The 23,716-nt window shown below is 31.5% G+C and overlaps 1 protein-coding gene across 3 annotated transcripts in view; it reads left to right on the top strand.

Annotated features, from left to right (window-relative positions):
- The first annotated feature begins 6,222 nt into the window (after positions 1-6,222).
- LOC145334141 (copper-transporting ATPase 1-like) overlaps positions 6,223-23,716 on the top strand; it is a 96,499-nt gene continuing 79,005 nt past the window's right edge. Inside the window, exons 1-9 of one of the 3 annotated variants that reach the window (XM_080179444.1) lie at positions 6,223-6,261; positions 6,678-6,764; positions 7,501-7,541; positions 8,132-8,165; positions 15,890-15,955; positions 20,872-20,948; positions 21,395-21,490; positions 22,175-22,255; positions 22,825-22,866. In XM_080179444.1, the coding sequence (XP_080035570.1) occupies positions 6,234-6,261; positions 6,678-6,764; positions 7,501-7,541; positions 8,132-8,165; positions 15,890-15,955; positions 20,872-20,948; positions 21,395-21,490; positions 22,175-22,255; positions 22,825-22,866 (552 nt within the window). In that variant the 5' untranslated portion in view covers positions 6,223-6,233. Of the gene's footprint in view, positions 6,262-6,677; positions 6,765-7,500; positions 7,542-8,131; positions 8,166-15,889; positions 15,956-18,126; positions 18,218-20,871; positions 20,949-21,394; positions 21,491-22,174; positions 22,256-22,818; positions 22,867-23,716 lie in introns of those variants that run through there. The other 2 variants (XM_080179443.1, XM_080179445.1) reach the window with 2 other exon arrangements.

A 23,716-nucleotide genomic window follows, 5' to 3' on the forward strand; every position in this document is an offset into this window, starting at 1 on the left:
GGTCTCCAAGCTACAGACATATGTCAATAAATGTCTAAGGAGAATCCACAAGATCTTTTGGCCAAAAAAGATCACAAATGCTGAGCTTCTAGAGCGCAGTGATATGTCAGACATTAAACTGACAATAAAACAGAGAAAATGGAGATGGCTGGGGCAAACTCTAAGGAAAGGGCATGATGATATAACCAATCAAGCCTTGACTTGGAACCCCCACGTAGGAAAGAGGAAACCAGGTAGACCAAAAACAACCTGGAGGAGGGAACTCTTAAGTGAACTGAAAGAAAAGAAAATTCCATCTTTCAGCAATGCCTCAAAACGTGCCCAAAAAAAGGAAGATTGGAGAACCATTGTGCATGGCCTACGTTCTGCCGAGAACTAAAAGGCAATAATGATGATGAAGTTATTAGACTACAAAATGTTAAATATCAGCAGTCAGTTGCCCTAGGATGCTAATAAGCAAAAATAATAATAAAACCTCCAGCCAAAAAAAATTTTTAAAATTTGCGGCGGTTAATCCAAATAAAAATGATAATCTTTTTTGATACATTATAGACGACAAATTTTTCCCTTTGTCAACATTTTTCTATATTTATTAATGTCCAATAAAAATATGCAAATTGCAATATTTAGGATATTCTCATTCTTGTTGGAAATGAATATAAATGTGTAAAAACGGATTGTGGTTAAATCTTTAGTTATTTTGAAAACATTATACTATCAGAAACTATCATATTTGTTAATAATTGTGAATTATATTGTGTTTTATCTATAATTTATATGAGTACTTTTAATATGTACTTTTTGACCGAAAAAGTAAGCTTTTACATTTCAAGTTTTTAGTTTGTACCACGAAATAATTTGTCCCAAAAGTTTTATTTGCGCATAATGTCATTTGTTGGCTTAAAAACTTGACAAAATCATGATAAAAGATTTTCAAAAAAAAAATTTCAGGGATCGTTAGAGGATAATATACTGTTAATTAAAAATTATCCCAAAAGTTAAAAACACATTATCTCATTTAAATCATAAGAAGACGAAGCAAGTCGCTCAATGTGAAGTCATAAAAATGAGTGATTATCCATCTCTGTTTTAGAGGTTTTCTTTCCTTCTCCTCCTCTCATCATCCCTTATTTTTATGACGTCAGATTTTTTTGAGGGACTTTCTTCATCCTCCAATTAACAGACTATTGTCCCCTAACTTCCTGAAAACTAATTTGACGTAAAAATTTGCATATGCTAATACAAAAAAAAATCTCTCAACAGTGACATGCTTCTGTTGTTTATTGTTTATTTTTAAAAGCAAAGATTTTCTATTTTTTTATAGTTAGGATTTGTCAGAATGGGAATGAATATTGGTGATCGCAAATATAAGCATGGTAGAACTATTATTAGTACCCCCTCTCTTATATTTTTAATGAATTGAAAATAATGGGTGGAATATTTTCTTATTTCTAAACCTGGAAAACTACCTAGTACTATAGTAACCTAACCTAAAGTAAAGAACAAACGAACTACCACCCATTTCTTTATTTTTTTTTCTTCAATATATTACAAAAAAATTAGGTTCAGTTATTGACAAAGTACTTTAAGAGACAAAAAACAACAGCAACTTATCGTTCAGGCTTTAAAAAGTGTTTTAATAGGATTTTAAAATTTCACTATTCTGTTGCTTTTGCTGTTTCTTTTACTTCTTTAAAACACAATTGTCCTTGTTTTTTAATTATTGATAAAAATCTGCATAAAATACGACAATACATAAACAAAAAATAAATTTGTTTAAAACCAGAATAATTTTTTTCATATAGGGCGAAGCGAAAGTACTTATAGACATTAAAATACGTATATTATACATTCAAAAAGACCAACTTACTTGTATACTTACAATGTAGCTTTGCTATTTATATTTGTTGAAGAACACAAAATGTTGTTTAAAATAAATATTTGTCTTTTCTGTTCTCTTTTCTTTTGAAAACTACGAATTTTTATCCCAGTACGTCTTCGAAACCGATAAATATCCGCGGGAAGGTGTATAATTCGATGCAATAAATAAATGTCACATACTTTTTAAAAGTAAGCCCTTTATCTTTTGTTTTACATGAATCGAAATTCTTTAAAATGCAGCATATTTTTAAAAGTATAATACACTCTAGTAAAATATTTTTTTTATAGGGTCCGATATCATTATTTAATAGTAAGAGATATAAGTTTTCCGGAATTTTAATGTAGGGAGTAGATTTGAAATCTGCATCAAATTTTAAGGATTTTTTATAAAATTCGTTTTTTGTAAAATTCTTTATCTAAAAGCGAAAATACATTTTAAGTTAATTAATTTTGACCAATAGGATAAGTGGATTTTAAACTACCTGCGCTCTAATTGGTTGAATGATGTACGACATCCAATCAGAGCGCAGATTTTTTAAATCCACCAATCACAGATGCCAAAATTAATTAACTTAATTTGTATTTCCGCTTTTAGATAAAGAATTATACAAAAAAACGAATTTTATAAAAAATCCTTAAAATTTGATGCAGATTTCAAATCTACTCCCTACATTACAATTCCGGAAAACTTATATCTCTTATTTAATAGTCATTTAAAGAGAGAGAGAGAGAGAGAGAGAGAGAGAGAAAGAGAGAGAGAGAGAGAGAGAGAGAGAGAAAGAGAGAGAGAGAGAGGGAGAGAGAGAAAGAGAGAAAGAGAGAGACAGAGAGAGAGACAGAGTGAGAGAGACAGAGAGAGAGACAGAGAGAGAGAGAAAGAGAGTGAGAGAGAGAGAGAGAGAGAGAGAGAGAGGGAGAGAGAGAGAGAGAGAGAGAGAGAAAAAGATAAAGACAGAAATTAAGTGAAATCGTGAATAGAAAGAGTAAAAAATAAGTAGAAAAAAAGACAATAACATAATTTTTGTTTCTGTGTTCTACCACTTATTTTCTTAAAACATTTTTGTGAGTGTGTGTGTGTGTGTGTGTGACTTTACGTGTATTTATTAAGGATTAATATTTGCATTATTTTTTATGATATTTTGTTATAGTCAAGGTTAATAACAATCACAAAAATATCCATAAAAAAAACAAAAATTACATTTTCCTGTTTAAAAAGTAATATGTTCTCTTTGTGAATGTGTAGATTAATAGGCTTCTGTTTTATAGAAGATGATTAAAGTCCCTTTACAGATTATGACGTCATACGATAGAATAGCCAAAGATAGGCCAGTATACACTGTAATTGGCCAATGGTAAAATCTATGCTGGCCTCTCATTGGTTATTCTATCGTATGACGTAATAATCTGTAGAGGGACTTTAATCATCTTCTGTTTTATAATGAGGATTCTTATAGGTTCAGGGGAAATTTATACGTATTTTACAGGAGTGTAACTTAACAATCCAAAAAAATCGCTCCTGAAAAACTAACCCTGAAATTTTGTTTTCTTTCTCTTTTTAAACTAAATTTCAAAGTGGAGGTTTGATGAAACCTCCCACATCCTTTCCAATAAAAAATACAGTACATTCCAGGTATACGACTATTAATTAATGATCCCCCAAAAAGTTTATACATACACAAATTCTGATATAAGAATTAACTCACTGTCTTATATTAAGGGAATATAAGCTTTATATAGCAAACTCTGACCTTTATAAAGTCCTACTATCAAAATTAATAATGTCAATATGCCGAGAAAATTTTTTTAATTGTACATGTATTTATTGAGATTTAAAAATGTATCAATTATAGAGAAAATAATTTTAAAGAGTTTGTTCAATAAAGTGTACTTTATAACTGGCTAAAATAACGATTTACCTCTTCCCTTCATTAAACCCCTCTCCTCATACTGGATGAACAAACTGACCAATAAATGTGGTCCGTGTTAGCAACCAAAATCTTTGCTTTTAAAATTATGCTCTTAATCATATTTCGTCTTAACCCCTTGTATAAAATGAAGTTGTTTAATAAATGCAATATTTTGAACATATATGATAAATCTTTCACTTTACGTTGATAAGGTTTTACAAGGACAAGTAACATTCATTAGCGGTGCTGCCTTTTGAATATAATCGAATTTGTTTTTTAAACTAACATAATAATGATTATTAGAAGAGTAGCCTTTTGATCAATTAAAAACAATCAGAAAGGGGCGACCATATCGCCTCTTGTCATAAGAGGCGTTAATCGCCCCTTAAGAGGCGGTGTCCCGAAACCGACTATACCCAAACATGTAAGTTAAATGTGATAACAAGAACAAATGCATTAAAAGATAGCAAAGCATTTTGTTATAAATATGATAACATATCATCTTTTGTTATGATAAGCAAGAATTATTGCATCCATCTTTATATTTGAAACATTTGCTCATGAATTTCGAAGACGAAGAAAGTCGCTCAATGTGACGTCATAAAAATGAGGGATTATCCATCTCTTTTTTATGATTTTTCTTTCCCACTCCTCCTCTCCTCATCCCTCATTTTATTACGTCAAAAAAAAAATTAAGGGACTTTCTTCGTCTTCACGTATTTTTGAAAATAAAAAAGAAATTATGAAGACGAAAGTAGTTAAAACAGTTGTAATTAGATACCTCTTAACCTTCATTGTATCTAATCTTTCAATAAAGAAATTAACAAACTACAAATCAAAAGATAATTCAAATTCTAATTTTTGTATTCCTAAACACCAGGAGCAATACTAGGCTAAGGGTGAAGTCAATTCTAGGTTTATTTTTTTTTATTAGTGCAAAACTTTAGTGCATAAAAATAGAAAATACATTTTTTTGGACAGACCTATGAATAGAAACTATAAAGTAGATTTGCTAGAACTTCTCATGTACAGTACATTGATATCCAGTATCTGTTACATAGTAGCTTCAATCTTTTCTTATTTATTATGAACGATTAGTGTTATTTCCAAGATTTATACATCCTTCAACTTCCTTATAGATTTACTACTAAGCAGGTTTTATCTATTTTTAGCCTCTTTCTCAATAAGAATAAAATTTATAGATGAATTGATACTAGAGTACCAACTCTTGCTATATCTGGTGCATTTTACACCTTTAATGGCTGTATATATTTCGCATATAATTATGTGTGTTATCTTAGCAATATTTGTTTTGTTCGCATATTTTATAATCTCAACTGCAGTTTATAGTGAAATTAGTTTGCATCTAGACTCAACGTAAATGAAATATGTATTTTCTAAAAGCAAAAATTTTTTATAATTAAGGTAGGTCCGTCCGTCCGTCAGAACGGATAGCTTTTTTCATGTTAGAATTGTTCTATCGATTCCAAACTTTGCTGGTGATTCCTGTAGTAGTTAGGTACTAATAACAAAGCGTAGCCCTAGCAACTCTATAATCGTTTCTAAAATGTCCATTTTAAACATGTTGATATTTAACTTTTAAAAAAAAATGTTATGTGATATAAACCATATATCATACTGATATTATTTTTGACTACTAATTTATAGGATAACAAAGTACAATGTAAAAAGCGAAGAATCTCTATAAAAAGTCCTAAAAATGTAAGTATTTCCTTTAACATTAGCATGTATTTAAGCAGACTAATTTACTTACAATTTTGTTTCGACTTTTATAAATTTGTGTTCATTTGTTCTATTGTTTAAGATCTTCGATTTTATGGATGTTGTCATACTTGTTTAACGGCTTCTCTATAATTGTTCAACCTATCTTATTATATAGAGTAGTAAGTTGTTTTGTCTGTAGCTTAAGATTTCGAAAACTGCAGAACTAATTGAGTTCTCTATTTTAGGGAAGCTTTACATAAGTCCCAGAATGAATTGAGCCTTTTTTTGTCCTTCCACAACTCTGAAAGTGTTCCTAGATGCTAGGAGCGCAGCTGCTAGTTTTAGTATAAACCACTTCCTTATTTTAAAATCATATGATTTTAATGATTATGTAAACTCAATCTATTTTTATTTCAATAATCGTTAGTAGCAAAGCTTCTTAATAATTTAGTCTGTATGTCCGTACATCCGTCAGTTGGTCCGTGACGTTATCAGGGAAATAGGATTTAGGAATGATTACTGTGACGAAATTCTTAACCAAAGAGCACCCAGTATATGTACAACTTTCTTGGTCTTTTAATTTATCGGCCAAGCTGCAAAAGATTTAAATATTCTTGCATAAAGGTTTCCAGTTTTTAAACATTTACTTCTCTCTCCTTTTTTTTATAACCAACGAACATCTGTCTTATAAATAATTGATACTTTCAGAGAAAAAGCAATATGGATAGGTTTGGTTACCAGGCTTTAGGTAAGTATTTGACACTATCTTTTGCTAGGTTACTTTAGGTTAGGTAAATGTTAATGATTGCCCTGCAGGGTTAGACCCCCCCCCCGCATTGGCTAGAAATAGAAGAAAAGCTACTTTTAAAATAGGACGAAACCATCCAATTCGTTTTCTTTCCATGATTTGTTTTTATCATCGTGCCTGCATCTAATACAGTTAGGAGGTTAAAATATGATTCATAAAAGCAGAAATATAATCTACAATTACAATTTTGTCCCGCTAAAAATATAATCTCCTTTTTTCTCCTCTCTTCATAAAGATATCTTATTGGCTGATGTGTCAAATTTATTAAAATGTCTTTCTTTCAATTGTTCAACTGTCTTGCTATCAGATTTAATCAATTACCGACTAAGGTATTATTTCATTTTGATTTTGTTAAGCCTCCAGCTGGGACCCGCAGGACCTGGTGGACCTGGAATCTGGACTTGGAACGGATGCCTCCAGATATACAAACATTTTCATACAAGGTAAACTGCGCCAAGGGACAAGACAATGGTTGTAGAAAAAAATGGATGTACTTCCCCAATGATGCAAAACAAAATTACCCCTTCTCTAGATTTAAATTAGTGGTCTAAACATTTGAACCAACCAATCAAAATTTCCTAAATTCCCCAAAGTTGTTAAGCCAACGAATGAGAAAACTTTTGGGACCAGTGTAATAGACAGCCGATTGTCCCCTCTCTTTCTTAAACTGCGACCTCTGGTTGTCGGGGATGTGTTGGGTTCAATTCTATACTTTCTTAGAAAACAAATCGCTGTTGTCCTAGGTGGGATCTTGGAAAATAGCCTGAGAACAAAATAGCCTCAACTGATAATAATATGGCTTCAGCGCTCTGTCCCCTGGCCTGCCTAGTCGCTCTCTTACCATTGAAAAAGAAATATTAAAAATTGTAAAAATCTACCAACCATTTTCTGTAAAATCCACCAAAATTCTAAACCACCTATTTATTAACAGTTGAGACTATTTGGTCCTAGAGGCTATTTTGTCATAGAAGCTAATTTGTCCTGAGGCTATTTTGTCTGAAGCTATTTTGTCCAAGATCCCTTAGGTGTGTATGTACTTATCTTAACTATATGTGATTATTAAAGTAGTATATGTAGGTATTTGTCTTTTTTCAACACATATATTTTCAAAAATATCACCTAATTTTGTTTTTAATTTACATCATAGTAGTCGTTTGATTAAGTTTAATTTACTTTTAGGAATTGACGAAGCATTCGATACCAGCTCTTTGCAAAGAAAGGTATTATATGATTATTTTTTTATTTTACAAAAGTTTTTAAAAGTATGTTGATACTTATTTTTCAGTTTGTTGGTTTATATTTGTAAATCTACTGGTTTTATAAATCAGCATCTTTAAGAAGCAGTTAATTGTTTTTTTTAACAATTTTTTACTTTTCGTCATTTTTCTACAAAACTGATTCACAATTTGCAATCGCTGAATCGTCTTCAAATTTTATTAAATCTACAACAATTTTTAAAAGTCTTGATTCGTACTAAAGTGATCTTATGTGAACAATATTGAATATACTTAAAATTAAGAATCACGAAACCTCTTGAAATAAAAAAAATATTTCGTAATTTGATATATATTGTAGAATACATGGATATATTGACAGGGAAAAATTTATCAATTTAGGTTGCTTATATTGACTTCATTTATTGGCCAGTTTGTTCATCCAATAGAAGGGGAGTGGATTGAGTAAAAGGGGTGGATGTTGGGTCCGTTATTTTAGCCAGCGGGGAGTATCACTTTATTAGAGTACATGAAAATCTGTTGCAACATCCAAGTAATTATATATCGATTATTTCAAAACTCATATATTTGTTTAGATCCTGATGTATTCTGGTGTAAAAGAAGTTAAAGGTAATAAATTATTTTTATACTTTTATTCACACAAAAAGTGGACCATTAACCCCCCTCTATATTAAAGTTTTGGAGGAAAAATAGAATATTTGGCCATGAGGGATACTGTCCATTCTATGCTCTCCGTACTAAACTGAGGAACAAGATATTTTTTAAAGCGAAGCTTTTTTAAAAGCGAAGTTTTTCTATAATTATGGTCGGTCCGTCCGTACGTCCGTCCGTAACGGATAGCTTTTTTCGCTAATTTAGGCATGTTAGAATTGTCCTATTGATTTCAAACTTTGCATTGTGATTCCTGTAGTAGTTAGGTACGATTTAGATAGCGTAGCAACTCCATAATCATTACCAGAATGTCCGTACGTCCATTTTTATCATGTTGATTTTTTACTTTTTTAACATCAAATTCTTATGTGATCTAATAATCCGATTGATCTGATTTTTGGTATACTGATTCCTGGGACAACAAAGTACAATATTTTAAGCGAAGCAACTCTATAATCAAGTCCTAAAATGTAAGTATGACCATAAACATTATTCTGTATCAAGCAGTTTTTTAACATTTTTACTTACAATTTTGCTTCGACATTTATACATTTATGTTCTGATTATTCAGATCTGACACTATACAAGTGTTAGTGTCCGTTTGTCCTACCGTTTCAGTGCTTCGCTTTTATGGATGTTGTCATCCATGTCTTTTTTGTAACTTTCCATCTAAAAAAACCATTACATCGCACAATATGTCAGTATATTAGTTTGAAAAAACCTGTAAAGTAAAAAAAACATTAAATAGAAATAAATATAGAAGTCATTAAAGTTACCACTTGTGTAGAATAAAATTAGTAGAAAAGTGTGGATATTGCTTGATTGAACCAACCTATCAATACAAAACATACATATACAACAAAAACATACATTTACAACAAAGTTTGTAAAAGAATAGTTATTTCTCGCATCGTATTATAAACAGCTTTCTAGGAATATAAAAATGTACAATCATAAGATTAAAACCAGTTTTTTAGCCCCGAGGTGTAAAGTTAAACCATATCGGATCGGCGGTTAGCGAGATCCATCGCTACAGACTAATATTTTTACTACTTTATAAAGAAGAATATGATATACTTCAATATATTATTATTGACTGGGTAAAATTTGACGTCAATTTAGAATGCTATTATGTTCCTCATTTATTGGACAGTTGATTTATTCAGCAGGAAAGGAGAGGATGGGGTAAACAGGGTGAATGGGTTAGGGGGGTATGGTTATTTTAACCAGTTGCGGGTATCATTTCATTAAAGTAAATAAAAATCTAGTGCAACATTCAAGTAATAATAAATCGATTACAGATTGTAAGAAACAAGCAATAACAAATATTTAGAAAGTCCCTGCGGGTAAAATCGGTCAAGAAATTGCGGAATTAATAGATTATTTTAATAACAATTTATTTCAGAGACTATAGAAATAAGTATATCTTACTATATAATGTTGTAAGATATTTTCGTTTGTTTGTTAAGATCTCACAAACCACTTTAACAAGTTGAATTCTCCATTTTAGATAGGCAATCATCAAATATATTTTTCATTGTTGGGATGGTTTAAGGCCATTTTTCTGTCATAAATGCTAGGTCACAGCCGTTAGTAGCTTGATAGTTTAGTTTTCATATTACTTAACCAATGACATATTAGAGGGGGTTAGGGAGGGGACAATGGGCAATTAATCTTGTCCCCAAAATCTTGCTAAATCCTTTACAAAGACTTTGGGTTTGTACCCAAGGTTTGAGAACCCTAATATCTGAATATTCGATTCATTGTCCCCTCCCTTACTCCATGAGGGGAGTAAATTTATCGTCCGTTTTCCTTGTATATGTTACTTATGAACTAGATTGTCCTATTAAACCAAAATAAACTAAAAAATGGTGCACAACCCCTGTGTCAGAGGGGTGTAAACCTTGAGAGATAAAAAAATATCGTATCCTATTATAGACAGCTTTCCGCGAATATAAAAATGAAAAATTATAAGATTAAAACCAAAACTGGTATTAGTTTTAGTCATGATTTTTATTTTAATATCCACGAAAAATTGTTTGTAAAACGATGCATTTATGCTGAGAACCTGTTCTAATCCAGCGGATATTAATCGGGTTCAAAGCCTTACTTGAAAAGAGTAGCTTTAAAACCTGATTTAACTGGTTAGCTATAGAAATAATAATGATAACTTACAGTTATGCCAAGTAATAGAGTGTTTATATAAAACAGTAGAGGTTTGATTTATAGAAATTGCAAATTTTATCTACTACAGTAAATAGTAAATACCTATTGTCATAAAAAACGACAAGTCGATAATCTTCATAAAGAATCAAATCTTAAATCTTATTGATAAGTCGAAAATACATCCGCCATGGGGAACTCATTAAAACCATTAAGTCGATTAAAAACTTTTGTAAATGTAAATCAATGTAATGACTCTAGGTTGTCCAGATTTTAAGAGGGGGGGGGGGGGCAGGGGAGAAAACATTGGAGTGTAAATTTTACCTATAGTTATAACAAAAGTTCACAATTTCTCAACTTTTTGGGGATCAAAGCTTTGGCTACTAAACTAAGTTCTGGTTGATTTGCAAAAACTAGAAGTGTCCAAACATCAATTGAGGATTAATTTTGCATTAATTAGACTTTTGCATAAATTTATAGACCATTGCTTTATCCATCAATTTATATGTATTTTTTAAAAAATAGATGTTACTAAATTTCTTAACTTTTTCGTATATAAATAATCCACATTCCTTTCTTTAACAAATAGGAGTTTATTGCCCATCTTTATGGGTTTAAATCTTGCAGTTGAACTGTAGTAATAAATATTAATGCATACATTTATTTAAAGCATCATGCCAAAGCTGCCTGAATAGTTTTAAAAATTATAAAAAAAAAAATCTAGCTCTTTCGTGGTATTGTATTAAGATTATTATGATTTTAACTTATAAACATTATTGATGTATATCTAAATTCCGCCGAGGTATTGCATTTGTAAATGATAAGAATTGCAAAAATACTACAACAGCACAAACTTATCTTTTTTTTATAGAGAGGGAAGGGACATTGGGCTGTTTATTACACAAGTCCCCAAAGTTTTATGATAACGTTTTCAATTTTTTTTTGCTAAATAACTTTGGAGACTTTTAATGAATTTAGATTGATTGGTTCATTTGGTTAAATGTTTAAACGTTTCAACCACTAACTATAATCTATAGAAGGGTTAATTTTGTGCAACATTATGGGGGATGTATATCATTTTATCGGCCTTTGTTATCCCTTTAGATCCATGTCTTTTTGCTTCATTCATAATATCATATATTTGCTATTTTGACTTATCTACCATTTTGCAGAAGTGTATACACGACCCATAATTAGTACGTTATCATCTCGTAGTATTGGCCATTAACCTTAACCACCAGGGATCTTAAGGGATAGGACAATGGACAGTTGATGTACAATACCATTTTGTAAATTAAAGTTATTGAATAAAAATATGTACTATAATAATTTGGCACTTACCAATAAAAACTCGAGAAAAGTACCCAAAGATTTTGAGGCATTAAATAAGGATTATAAAGCTTTGGGTACCATTATAAATTTAAATTATAATATCCCCTAGATGTTGAGTTAAAAATTTTACTTGTGCTGTTTTGATATTACGACTATATGTAGTAAGATGGGGGCACTCACTTGGTTCATTCAGAGAGCTAGGGAGGGAAGAATATGAACTGTAAATTATACTGACCCCTAGCAGGGTGGGGAGCAGGGACATTGGGCACTTTTATAAAATTTTAATTGGTTGGTTCATTAAATTGACTGTCCAAACGCTTCAACAACTAAGTGTAATCTACAGAAGGGGTAATTTTGTGTATAATCATTGGGGAGATACATCAATAATCAGCCATTGTCTTATCCATTCTAATCTCTGGATCCCTTGAGTTAATACACTTTCTGACTTTCGTTAGCTTAAAAATGTTATTGGGTAATGTAATATTATATTCTGATTGGGTTGTACAAAGTAAAAATTTCCAAACTTTACCATGGTAATTTTAATCTGCATAAAATGTCCTATATCTGCGGTGTTCTAATCCTACGGGGCCATATTGTACCTAATATAACCTAACTTAACCTGACCTAAGCAAACATAATAAAAAACTACCACCCTCTTATTTTGAATTTATAAAAAAAAATTAGGGAGAGGCGGGGGATAGTTGTTTGCTCGACTAGGCACTTTAAGTAAAAACTTAGGCTGCAAGCTACTAATATCCAATATTAAAGCTCTTCTAATTTTGCCGAAACATAATGCCTTTAATAATTAATTAAAGTTTAATAGAGATAAAATCCTGCTTTATAATTTTAACCTGATAGTATTGGATTTGAAGGCATCCCTAACGTTCATAAAACTAAATAAAAAATAACTGATTCAATCTTATCATTTTGGAACATCTCATGAGTTATAAACTTTAGAAATGATTCCTGTAATAGTTAGGCATAATTTAGAGAGCAACTGACGATTCCAAGGCTTATGTGAGAAGTAAGCGAAACATCTCTAAAATCAAGTTTGTTTCTCTTTTAAACTGACGTGGTCAAAGATTTGAATAATTGACGTCATAGCTCCTTATTTCTCTGCCATTCTTACAGATACATAATATATTCGATAAATCATTACTTGGATTTTGCACCAAATTTGTATGTACTCTACTAAAGTAATACTCGAAGGTCGCTAAAATGATGACCCCCCCCCCCCCCATCTTCCTCCTTTACCCATCCCATCCCCTATAATAGATAAACGAACTGACAAATTAGTGAGGTCCATATTAGCAAGCTATATTTACGACAAATTTTCCTTGTCAATATATCCATATGTCCTATATCCATTCTTACAATGAATCTAAACTGAACATCTACAATTTGAAAATGTCGTGTTGAACCGGCAATTTATTAATATAAAGTGACCATCAGCAACACACACATACACACACACAAAAACACACACATATACTCACAAACACACACAAACACGTCCACACACACACACACACACACACACACACACACACACACAAACAATTAGAGTGCATAAATAAATATACGCTCATTAGATGGTTTCAAAATTGTTGCAAAAATATTAACAAGCTTTGGAAAATAATTCTCAAATTTTGTGTTATTGTCTTTTTTTTCTCTTATTTAAAGGCAAAGTTTTGTCCAATTAATATATTTTAAATGAGCATGAATTTATTAGAAAAATGTACCTAGGCAATTTAGAGATATAGGCAAATTTTCATAGATTTTTTTTCAAATTATTTAACCTTTTATTGGAAAATTTGAAGAAAAAAAATTTAAAATAAACTTAAAGATTTCTAAAAACGACAAACTAAAGATAAATAAAATATTTGAACAATCGTCGTAACATATAGGACTGTAATTATTATATTTAAATGGTTTTAACAAACCCTCTAAATCACAACCAAATCTAAACATACACACACCCTTACACTCACACACATATCCAAACACACACACAAACACCCTTGCACAAATGCACACAAACGAACCCCCTAGACACACATAAATTTTCCCCATATTTTCTTTCCGCTTTGAAATTTGGGAAGACAAATTTTTCAATGCCTAGATTTAGTTACTTTTTCGTTGCCTTATTGTTCAGTTATAACAAGGACAATTTTATCCATAAATAGTGCAACTATGTTATATCTAAATATGCATATATGTACTATATATATATATATATAGTTGCCTTATTGTTTAGTTAGGACAAGGATAATTATATCCATAAGTAGTGCAGATATAAAACAAATATTCTTAGTTGATTTAATGATACCCTAGTTATTTTCAGAATATCTAATCTTATTGATAGCTAAAAAAGTACCAAATATTCTCGAGTTTATGAGGGAAACTACAGTGTTATGAAAATAAAGACATTAGCAATTTGAAAAACAAAATGGGGCTTTTCCTCAAAGCGCATGTTGGACACTGAACTCTTCTCGATAACATTTAAAATAAACTGAAAATAATGGTATATTTTTGTGCTATGCTTAACCCTTGTAGAGGGCTATAACCTTGCAGGACCTAATCCTCCTTTGCCCTAACCCTGCGAAGCAAACAAATTTGTTTACCCTCTGGCTATATCAGGGGGGTGTTAACTCTGGTTAAGTGGAGAATAGAGGGTTGTATACCTAGGGGATTTATGTATTCACATCACACCCCTTAATTTTAGCAACGGTTTGTAAAAACCAACCTAAATTCCACTTCTGTACAGCTCGGATTATAAATAAATAAATTATAAAACTGACTTTAATTATTATTTTTGATTAGTCAAGGAAAATTTCCACATATAAATATTAGTGATTGGCGTACTATATGTATAGAGTAGCCGTGCTACTTAGAATAAATCCGCTTTGTTTATTATTTACAATTATAAAGACAAAGAAAAAATAAATATTTTATATGACTAATAGAAAATTTATGTGGACTTTCCAAAATTAAATTGCTTAGTTATGTGCGCAAATAACGCGCGCATATTTTTAATTTCACCCTTCCATTTTTCGGATGATATTACTATATCAACCAGGGATTTTGGGGATAAGACAATGGACGAATTAGTATATATTAAATTAGCTCTTATTGGTTGAAAAGCTTGAATAGTTTATATTGACACTTAACTTAATGAACCAACCAATTATAATTCAATAAAAGTCACCTCCCCAAAGTTTTTAAGCCAAAGTATCAGAAAACTTTGAGGACTAGTGTAATAAACAGCCCATTATCCCCTTCTACCTGACAAATACTATACTATAGTATACATATTGAATTAACTCAGTCGATGAAAACAAATATATATTTAGTAGCATTCCTACTATTTAATTACTATTTAATTTGACGATTTTTTTTAAATTAGGAAGTCATTTCATAAATTAAAAGTTTACAAATGCCTTTCTTGAAATGTAATATAATATCATATTGACAAGTTTATAATATTTCATTTGATTAAGTTACTGTATTTATAAAATTAAATAATTGTTATAGATATCCCACTTATAAAAAATTATACTCGTTTTATGGTGTTTTACTTGTACATTAGTCATATGTTAAATTACTAAAAAAATGTTCTAATTTTTTGTTTAGTTAACTTTGTTATTTGACCGAATAAATACATTGAAATAGTGTTAAAATTGAATATGAGCGGCAGTTCTTTCTTTAAAAAATTGAGAGGGGGGGTGGGGCTCCTAGACGTCAAAATAATTTGTCTAAAAACCAGTTGAATATTCCCTGGAAACGGAACCAATCTGTCTGGTGGTTATCGAGATCTTAAGCTATAACAGTTCAGGGATGGAGGGGACATTGGGCTGTTTATTACACTAGTACCCAAAGTTTTATCGTAACGTTTTTTAATTCGTTGGCTCAACAACTTTGGAGAATATTGAATTCTGATTGGTTGGTAGATTAAGTTGAGAGTTCAAACATTTCAACCGCTAATTGTAATCTACACAATTTTTGTGTTTCATAATTGAGAAAGTTAATCAATTTATCGCCAATAGTCCCTGTTCCTTGATTACAGTTGTCTATGTTCCATCATGTATGAGTTTTGCTTAGTTGCAAAAAGATGGACTTACGGGCATGATGCCCTAATTATATAGTAGCTGCGCTATTTATTATATCTTTATTCGTCATTTATTCAGTGTTTAGTGATGGAAAATGTAGAATAGAGTTTGATCCAACAATAACTGATCCTAGTAAAATTGCAGGTAAGATTTTCTATCCTAAGCTATAATTGACCAGTTATTTATCGCTCCGTGTTATAAACAACTTTCCGCAGATATTAAAATGAAAATTTTTAGGTTTTGTTAGCCACGAGGGGTATACATTTTGAGATTTTTATAGTAGAATTTATAGAAAATTGTCTATTATGCGTTACGATACATATTTTTTCATTATGGCTCAGAACTAGTTGTAATCCAGCGGATATTAATCAGTTTTAAAGCCATACTTGAAAAGTTATTCATTGCATCGTATTACATACAGCTTTTCGCGGATATCAAAAATAAAATGAAAGATTATAAGATTAAGACCAGTTTTGCAAGACCCGAGGGCTATACATTTTTATGTTTTTTTTTATTTTAGTGTTCGTAAACGATACACATTTTTTCAGAGTCGCTCAGCACTGGTTCTAATCCAGCGGATATCAATTAGTTTGAAAGCCACACTAGAAATAATTTTCATTGTTACCGCAAAGAAAAATACTTTCTGATCCCAATCTAAAGTAAAGCTAAAAACATTTACAATTATATCCAAAAGTAGCACAGTAAATATAGGCTGAGAAATCACTGAGTATGACGTTTTAGTTAAGAAGCAAAATTGATTTTAGGAATTTAAAGTGCTAATGTAATAAGTTTCATGTCATTGATACATTTTTGATTTATTGCATATCACTTCCAAAATATGTAACTTTATTGCCCCCACCCCCTTAAAAAAATTAGGTGTATTACCCCCCATGTAATTGTTACCCCCGCTTCGGCTGCCAGCCATTCACCTACCCTATCCAGATAGATTCAACCCCCCCCCCAAAAAAAAAAAATTAAAAAGCTTTGGCGTCCTTGACAAATGTATAGATTTAACCATTTTATAGAGCAGCACCGATAGGTATTAAAACATTAGTCCGTCAATAATAATAGAAGCATGTCTATGAATAATTTCAAATTGTTTTTCTGCTTTTTAATTACAGAAATAGAGGAAAAAGTATAAAAAATGCCTTTAGATTTTATTTTGAATATTGAAATCATGATTAATTGAATAAAGAATCAAAATTAGGGCTCCCCCTCAAAGTGGTTGGCGAGCACGGAATAACCTCCTCATAAATTTTTTATGGACTAATAATTTGGAAGGGGGTTAAAGTAAAACAAACCCCTCCTCCCTTATTTAAATTAATTTTAGATAATCAGCGTTAGGTTTTTCAGTGCTCTAGTAGAAATTTCTTTTAAGGAACCTACCTAAATTAATCTAAATCCTTTTTGTCATGTTCTTAAATTCATGCTTTAAACATCTGTTTGTCGACTGTCGAGTTCTTTTATTTGTTCATGGGATTACGTATTCCTATCTCTGTAATTGCATAATGTCATTGATTGTTTAATCTATGTATGTCGGGTGTACAGAAAAATTTAATTTTTATTATTAGGAACTAGACAGTTTTACATACACAAAACGTTAACTCCTTTAGTGTATTAATAAGGCAATGGATATATTATTACTTATACCTTACACCATATATTTTCAAGTACTCTGGTAAAATGAAACTTGCAGCGGGCTAAATTTACGATACCACCCATTCCTTTAACCCCAAAACCTCCCCTCCTACTAGATGAACGAACTCACCAATAAATAAGTTCAATGTTAATAACCTAGATTGACGACAATTTAGCCACTGTTATAATATTCACGTACATCCTATATATATACATTGTGACACCATGGAAACTGTCCCAATTTTGTATAACTTTTGCGGAACATGTTCCAGTTACGTCATATACGTTTCGGGAAAGAGAAAGGGAAGGGGGAAAGAAAAAAAAGGGAAGGGGGGAAGAAAAAAGAGATGGGAGAAAAGGGGGTTTTCCCCATCTCTTTTGAAAAGATTTTCTTCCCCCCTTCCCTTTCTCTTTCCCGAAACGTATATGACGTAACTGGAACATGTTCCGCAAAAGTTATACAAAATTGGGACAGTTTCCATGGTGTCTACATTGTTATTTAAGAATACAAAACAGGATCTAGTTATATTGTTGCTCCGCTATTAAAAGAATTATTAAAATATCAAAGGAAAAAGATGTAGTTAAAACTATACATGATTAAATAAAAAAATATGACATAAATAATTTTTGGACACCCTCTAATACAAATTTCTTTGATTAAATACCTTAGTTGATTTTTGTTATTTAGTCTTAAACAATGTGAAGTTTTTACAGAATAATTAAAAGTGATTTTTTCCAAAATCAAAAGATTTTGTGCTTAGATAATGGGTATTTATTTGAAAAACTAATCCTAACAATGCTACTCTAAAACAAGTGTCTGTCAGTCTTTATGATAGAGGTAATTATCAAAAATTGTATTTTTTTGTTCTTTCAATAACTTTTTTCTGGCCTGTTTAAACTATTAAAGCATTCATTTGTACATTTTGTTAAGTAATAATAAGGGGGGGGGGGGAAGTTCTGACACTTTTGCGTAAACAGTGATTAGAGGCTTTGTCTTTGGACTGAGAGGATAGGTTATTAGGGATAAAATCATTCTTTTTTGATGAATTTCCCCCAGATTTAAGATTTTTTGGATAGGCCTCCAGGTTCCGGAGCTCCAGGCCTCCAGGTTGTCTCTCTACAGGTAAAAATGAAAAAAAAAAATTTAAGAGTTAGATGTCAGCTTATGAGACAAAATATGTATGTTTTTTCTTCAAATATGTGAATAACGATCAAAAAGAAGTATATTTTGTTTTATAAGTTAACTTCTAACTCAAAAAAAATCTTATTTTTAATTTTTACCTGTACAGAGACTACCTGGAGGCCTGGAGCTCCGGAACCTGGAGGCATATCCAAAAAATCTTAAATCTGTAGGAAATTCATCATATAAGAATGATTTTATCCCTAATAACCTATCCTCTCAGTCCAAAGACAAAGCCTATAATCACTGTTTACGCAAAAGTGTCAGAACTTCCCCCCCCCCCTCCTTAGTAACACTGCCCCCCCAAAAAAGAATGCGAGCATCCATTTTCATATATTTGATTTTAATGTTAATATATTATACAAAAGTAAAACTATTTCCCTTTAAAACCTACTTAGAACATAAGGAAAAGTTTTTTTTAAATTAAGAATCGTTCAGTGAATATTATTTGATTCCTGGATAAACAAACAGACCAGCGCACACTCACATTGATATTTTCCCTTAATTTTATTAGCAGGATATGTAAACAGCAGCAAACTTTTCAAATAAAAAGTTAAAATATTTTAATTATTATTCTATTAAAAAAGACATTGTTTTGATGTCGCAAATGTTTTTAGTAGCGCAGCTACCCTATTCTAAGGGATTGTCCGTATATCCATCCCAAGGTTAGTTTGTAAGTCTTTTTGTATGACAATGTCACAGAAAACAAATATTAAAATCCCACATTGTTTTCTAAGTATAAATTACCCCTGTTTGCTTGTGTTGTGTATTTAATATGATTGACGTTTAGAGTGTTCCTTGGATGCTTTTTTATGCTACTTATGGGCATAATTGTCCTCTGCTCCCCTTTATGACTCTAGGGAAAAGAGGTGGTGGGGGTTGAGGGGGAAGGAGGAGGTTAATGACATCATTAAAAAGTTCAAATAGTAAAAATATTCTAACTGTTATAGGGGGTTTCTAAGTGCGATTTCTTCGGGAGGGTTATATACCTTCCTTGGGCCTTTAAGAAGCTGCACTGACAGCCATTTATGTCCAGCAGTTATTTCGGTACATATAAACATCCTGTTTCTTTTGTTAAGGATGGACATTAATATGCTTGATACATTATATGAACGACAGGAAGCGTTATTAAAGCGATTGAAACAAGAACAATTTTGTCCATCCATAAGTAGCTAAGCTTTGCTTTTTACGTAATATTTTTTGTTTTGTTTTAAAAGGTAATGAGAAAGTAGCTTACAGTGCTTATAAAAAAATTACGTCATATAATGAAAAATTACTAATTACAGTCATATTTTGTAGGCACTTTAAGCTGCTTCTAAAGTGAAGAAAAAGAAAGCAAACTTTAAAAGCTGTAAAAATGCCAATGAAATTAGATTTTCCAACAATAGAAAAACTGTATAATACAATGTTTGTATTACTAACGCGGTAATACAGCCGTACGCACAGATTGGCTGACCTTAGTTATAGAGCAGCTGTGCTCTTAAAACACCTGGAAAGAATAAAGTAAACTATTCAGTATATTTTAAAATGTTAAAAAGAATATGCCTTTATGAATTTTTGTGAATTGAAATAATGTTTTAAAACTAGAATTTTAAGAAATGGGTTAAATTAAAGAAAGTCAGCGTGTGTATTTGGACATCCAATCTGTTTAATAGTATACTAGCCTCTATTGGCTACGGCAACCCCTCCAAGAAAATAGCTTAACACCACCAGTAGGTTTATTCTATGACACAAACGGTGCAGCGGTTACCGAAATCTTAAGCTTCAGACAGATAGACATCAAGCCGCGCGGCAGTCGCCTATAAGCCTGCGGGAAATCAACCTTAGCAATTTTTTAAATCTATAGATCTCTGCTTTTAAAATTATGTCTTTATGTGGGATAAGGCAAGTTTTCATTTTATTTCAAAGAACTTGTAACAAACTTAAAGCTCATTTATTACTATAATGAAAAGTAGCGAAACACAGAAATTAAGTGTGATCTAAACCATCTTATCATTAATATAGATCAATCACTAATGCCATTTCTTCTTTATCGGCTTTGGGATATTGTATATATTTGAATAACCACTAAAATACTGCTTCTTAAACTTGATTTTATAATTTGTCTTTAAATCTATTTTTTGTACATTTCAGTAAAATAAACTGTTTATTTTGTTTGTAAAACTTCTAAATATTAATCTGGTTGAGCTCAAACTTTTCACCATAAAACCTTGATGTAATCATTTCACCCTTTTTATTTTAGATGAAATCAACAAGTTAAATCCTGATATCATCAAAGCCTTCATCCAGCAGAAGTACCCTTCCAGAAAAGACCTTCAGGTAAAAAATAATCCATGCAAATGTATGTATAATGATTTTGAAAATCGGTGTACTATTACCATTTTCTACACTGTGTTTTCTGATGACATTTTGAAGATTCAAAAATCCAAAATGGCGTTTTATAGCTACTCCATATGGCACATATTGAAAAATGAACAATTATTATTCTTGGAATACAACACTGCATTCTAAAACATTGTTATTGGGGAATAAAACGATGTATATGCATCGTCAATTTAGTTTTCTAATATGGAACTCATTTTTTGGTCAGTTCGTTCATCCAGTGTGAGGGGAAGGGATGAGGTATGTCAATGTCAATGTCTGCAATTGAAAAGGGATGAGTTAAAGGAAGAAATATTATTTTAGCCCTTTGCGTGTTTCACATTTTTAGAGAACATGAAAATCTGGTGTAAGATCGAAGTAATAATATATCCATTGTAATTTAGAAGAGCTTGGGATCCAAGATGGCGCCTCACAGCTACTCAATGGCCAGAGTCCATATTGACGGAATGACTTGCGGAAAATGTGTCAACTACATCCAGGTATAATATGTGTCATAAATAAACAGTTGAAGTAGAGTAAATGCATGTTGTAATGCAATGTCAGGCGCGTAACGTTGATAGCACTGCAGATTATTCCCGGTTACAATTTAAAATTCTTGTTTTGTGTTACAATTATAATTATTATTAGTTTATGTATATACTAGCGGCTTCGCCCCTATCCTCTATTTTCTTTTTTTTGGGGGAGGGGTTTGGGGGTGTCCTACCCCCCAAGAAAATAGTTATAAACCTTCCCGGGACCTATGAAAAACTACCCTGTAAAGAAGAACCCGATCGGTTCAGCGGTAAGCGAGATCCTTCAGTACAAACAGACAGACATACAGACATCGTTCTACTTTGTATTTTAGATCAATAAATGTTAGTTTATTTTACCCAACTAAAATTATAACTATCAAAGATGTTTCTTTAGTTTAAACTTTTCTCCTCACTTTACTTATTTTTGACTTGTAATTTATTTCTGCGTCAATTTCTGACTCACCTCCAAGAGTAGGAGAAATACATTAGCCGAAAACAGGCAAACTCATTACCATGCACAGTTAGGACTTTGTAGGAGGTACACACCTACTATAATGCCAGTATGTTTTCCATAGGATTATCCCGTGTTTCTTTAAATATAAGGTTCGCCAATATTGTACAGTTGGATATAATGAATCTTATTTAAATTAGACAAAGATGAGCGATATTCCTGGCCTGCTGCAGATTTCGGTCAGCTTGGAGCGTAAAGAGGCTATTGCAGTTTTTAACAGGAATGTTCAATAGTTAAATTTAATAATCATTGAAACAAAAATAATGTTTGTTTATTGTCCCTTTCGTGGCATAGCCTCTTAAGGGCCGTTTCGTCGTATTTTCACAACTTAGCTTTTGATAGGTTATTTTAGGTTAGGTTAGGTGATTGCCCCGCATGGTTAGGCAATTGGCCCCGCAAGATAAAAGCCCTGGCAGAGACGATGTCACGAAATATACCCAAATGTTTAAATGTCACCATATTGTAAAACTAATTTTTTCATTTTAAAATATATGGTTATTGTAATTTTTTATGGGGGGGGGGGGGTAGGTGGGGCAGGCATATATCATCAATTTCGAACTAAAACTCTGATTCCATAAATAGTCCAAAAGTTGCCCAGGAGCTATAGGAAATCTCTTTCTAAATAATCCAGCTGTTTACAAGATCTTACTTGATATTCATATCTAATAAATACAGATTCATTTATATTTTTGTAAGGCTGAGGAAAGTAGATTTAAATTTTAGGAAATGTTTTTTGATTTAGTCTGTTTTTATAAATGATTCATAACTTGTTATATTGAATATAAACAGAAAACAGCTGACTAGTGTACAGATAGCTGAACTAATTGATCAGGTAAACTATCTTTATCAAGTGTTGAGATATTTTGCGCAACTTTGAGTGAGGGATATGAAGATATGTAGAATAAATATGAATCATAAAAAAAGATCATGGCTCGGCAGCCACGCATAAGCCTCAAATTTAAACCCGCTTGTGTGCAAAAAAAAAGAATCTGAAAAGTTGGATTGTCTGTTTCGGAACAGGTTTGAACATCAAGCTGAATTTTAAGATTATAATATGCCGATTTCTCTGAGACTTACATGCAGCCGATGCACGGCTGCCGAGCTCAGAAAAAGATATGTTATATAGGAAAATGTATTATTCATAATTAATTTGTTTAAAAGCGAAGCATTTCTATAATTAGGGTCGGTCCGTACGTCCGTCCGTACGTCCGTCCGAGATAGATAGCTTTTATTCGTTAATTTAGGCATGTTAGAATTGTCCTATCGATTTCAAACTTTGCATGATGATTCCTGTAGTAGTTGGGTATGATTTAGAAAGCGTAACAACTCTATAATCATTACCAGAATGTCCGTACGTCCATTTTAAACATGTTGATTTTTCTACTTTTTTAACAAAAAATTTTCAAGTGTTCTAATTATCCGTTTGATCTGATTTTTGATATATTGATTTCTGGAACACCAAAAAACAATATCATAAGCGAAGCAACTCTATAATCAAGTCCAAAAATGTAAGTATGTCTATAAACATTATCCTGCTTCAAGCAGTTTTTCAACAAATTTATTTACAATTTTGCTTCGACTCTTATACTTTTAAATTCTGATTATTCAGTTCAGATACTATACAGGTGTTAATGTCCGTTTGTCCTACCGTTTCAGTGCTTCGCTTTTATGGATGTTGTCAT

Source organism: Acartia tonsa, chromosome 12, assembly GCF_053477335.1.
Source record: "Acartia tonsa isolate MP-2025a chromosome 12, ASM5347733v1, whole genome shotgun sequence".
In the NCBI taxonomy this organism is placed as follows: Eukaryota; Metazoa; Arthropoda; class Copepoda; order Calanoida; family Acartiidae; genus Acartia; species Acartia tonsa.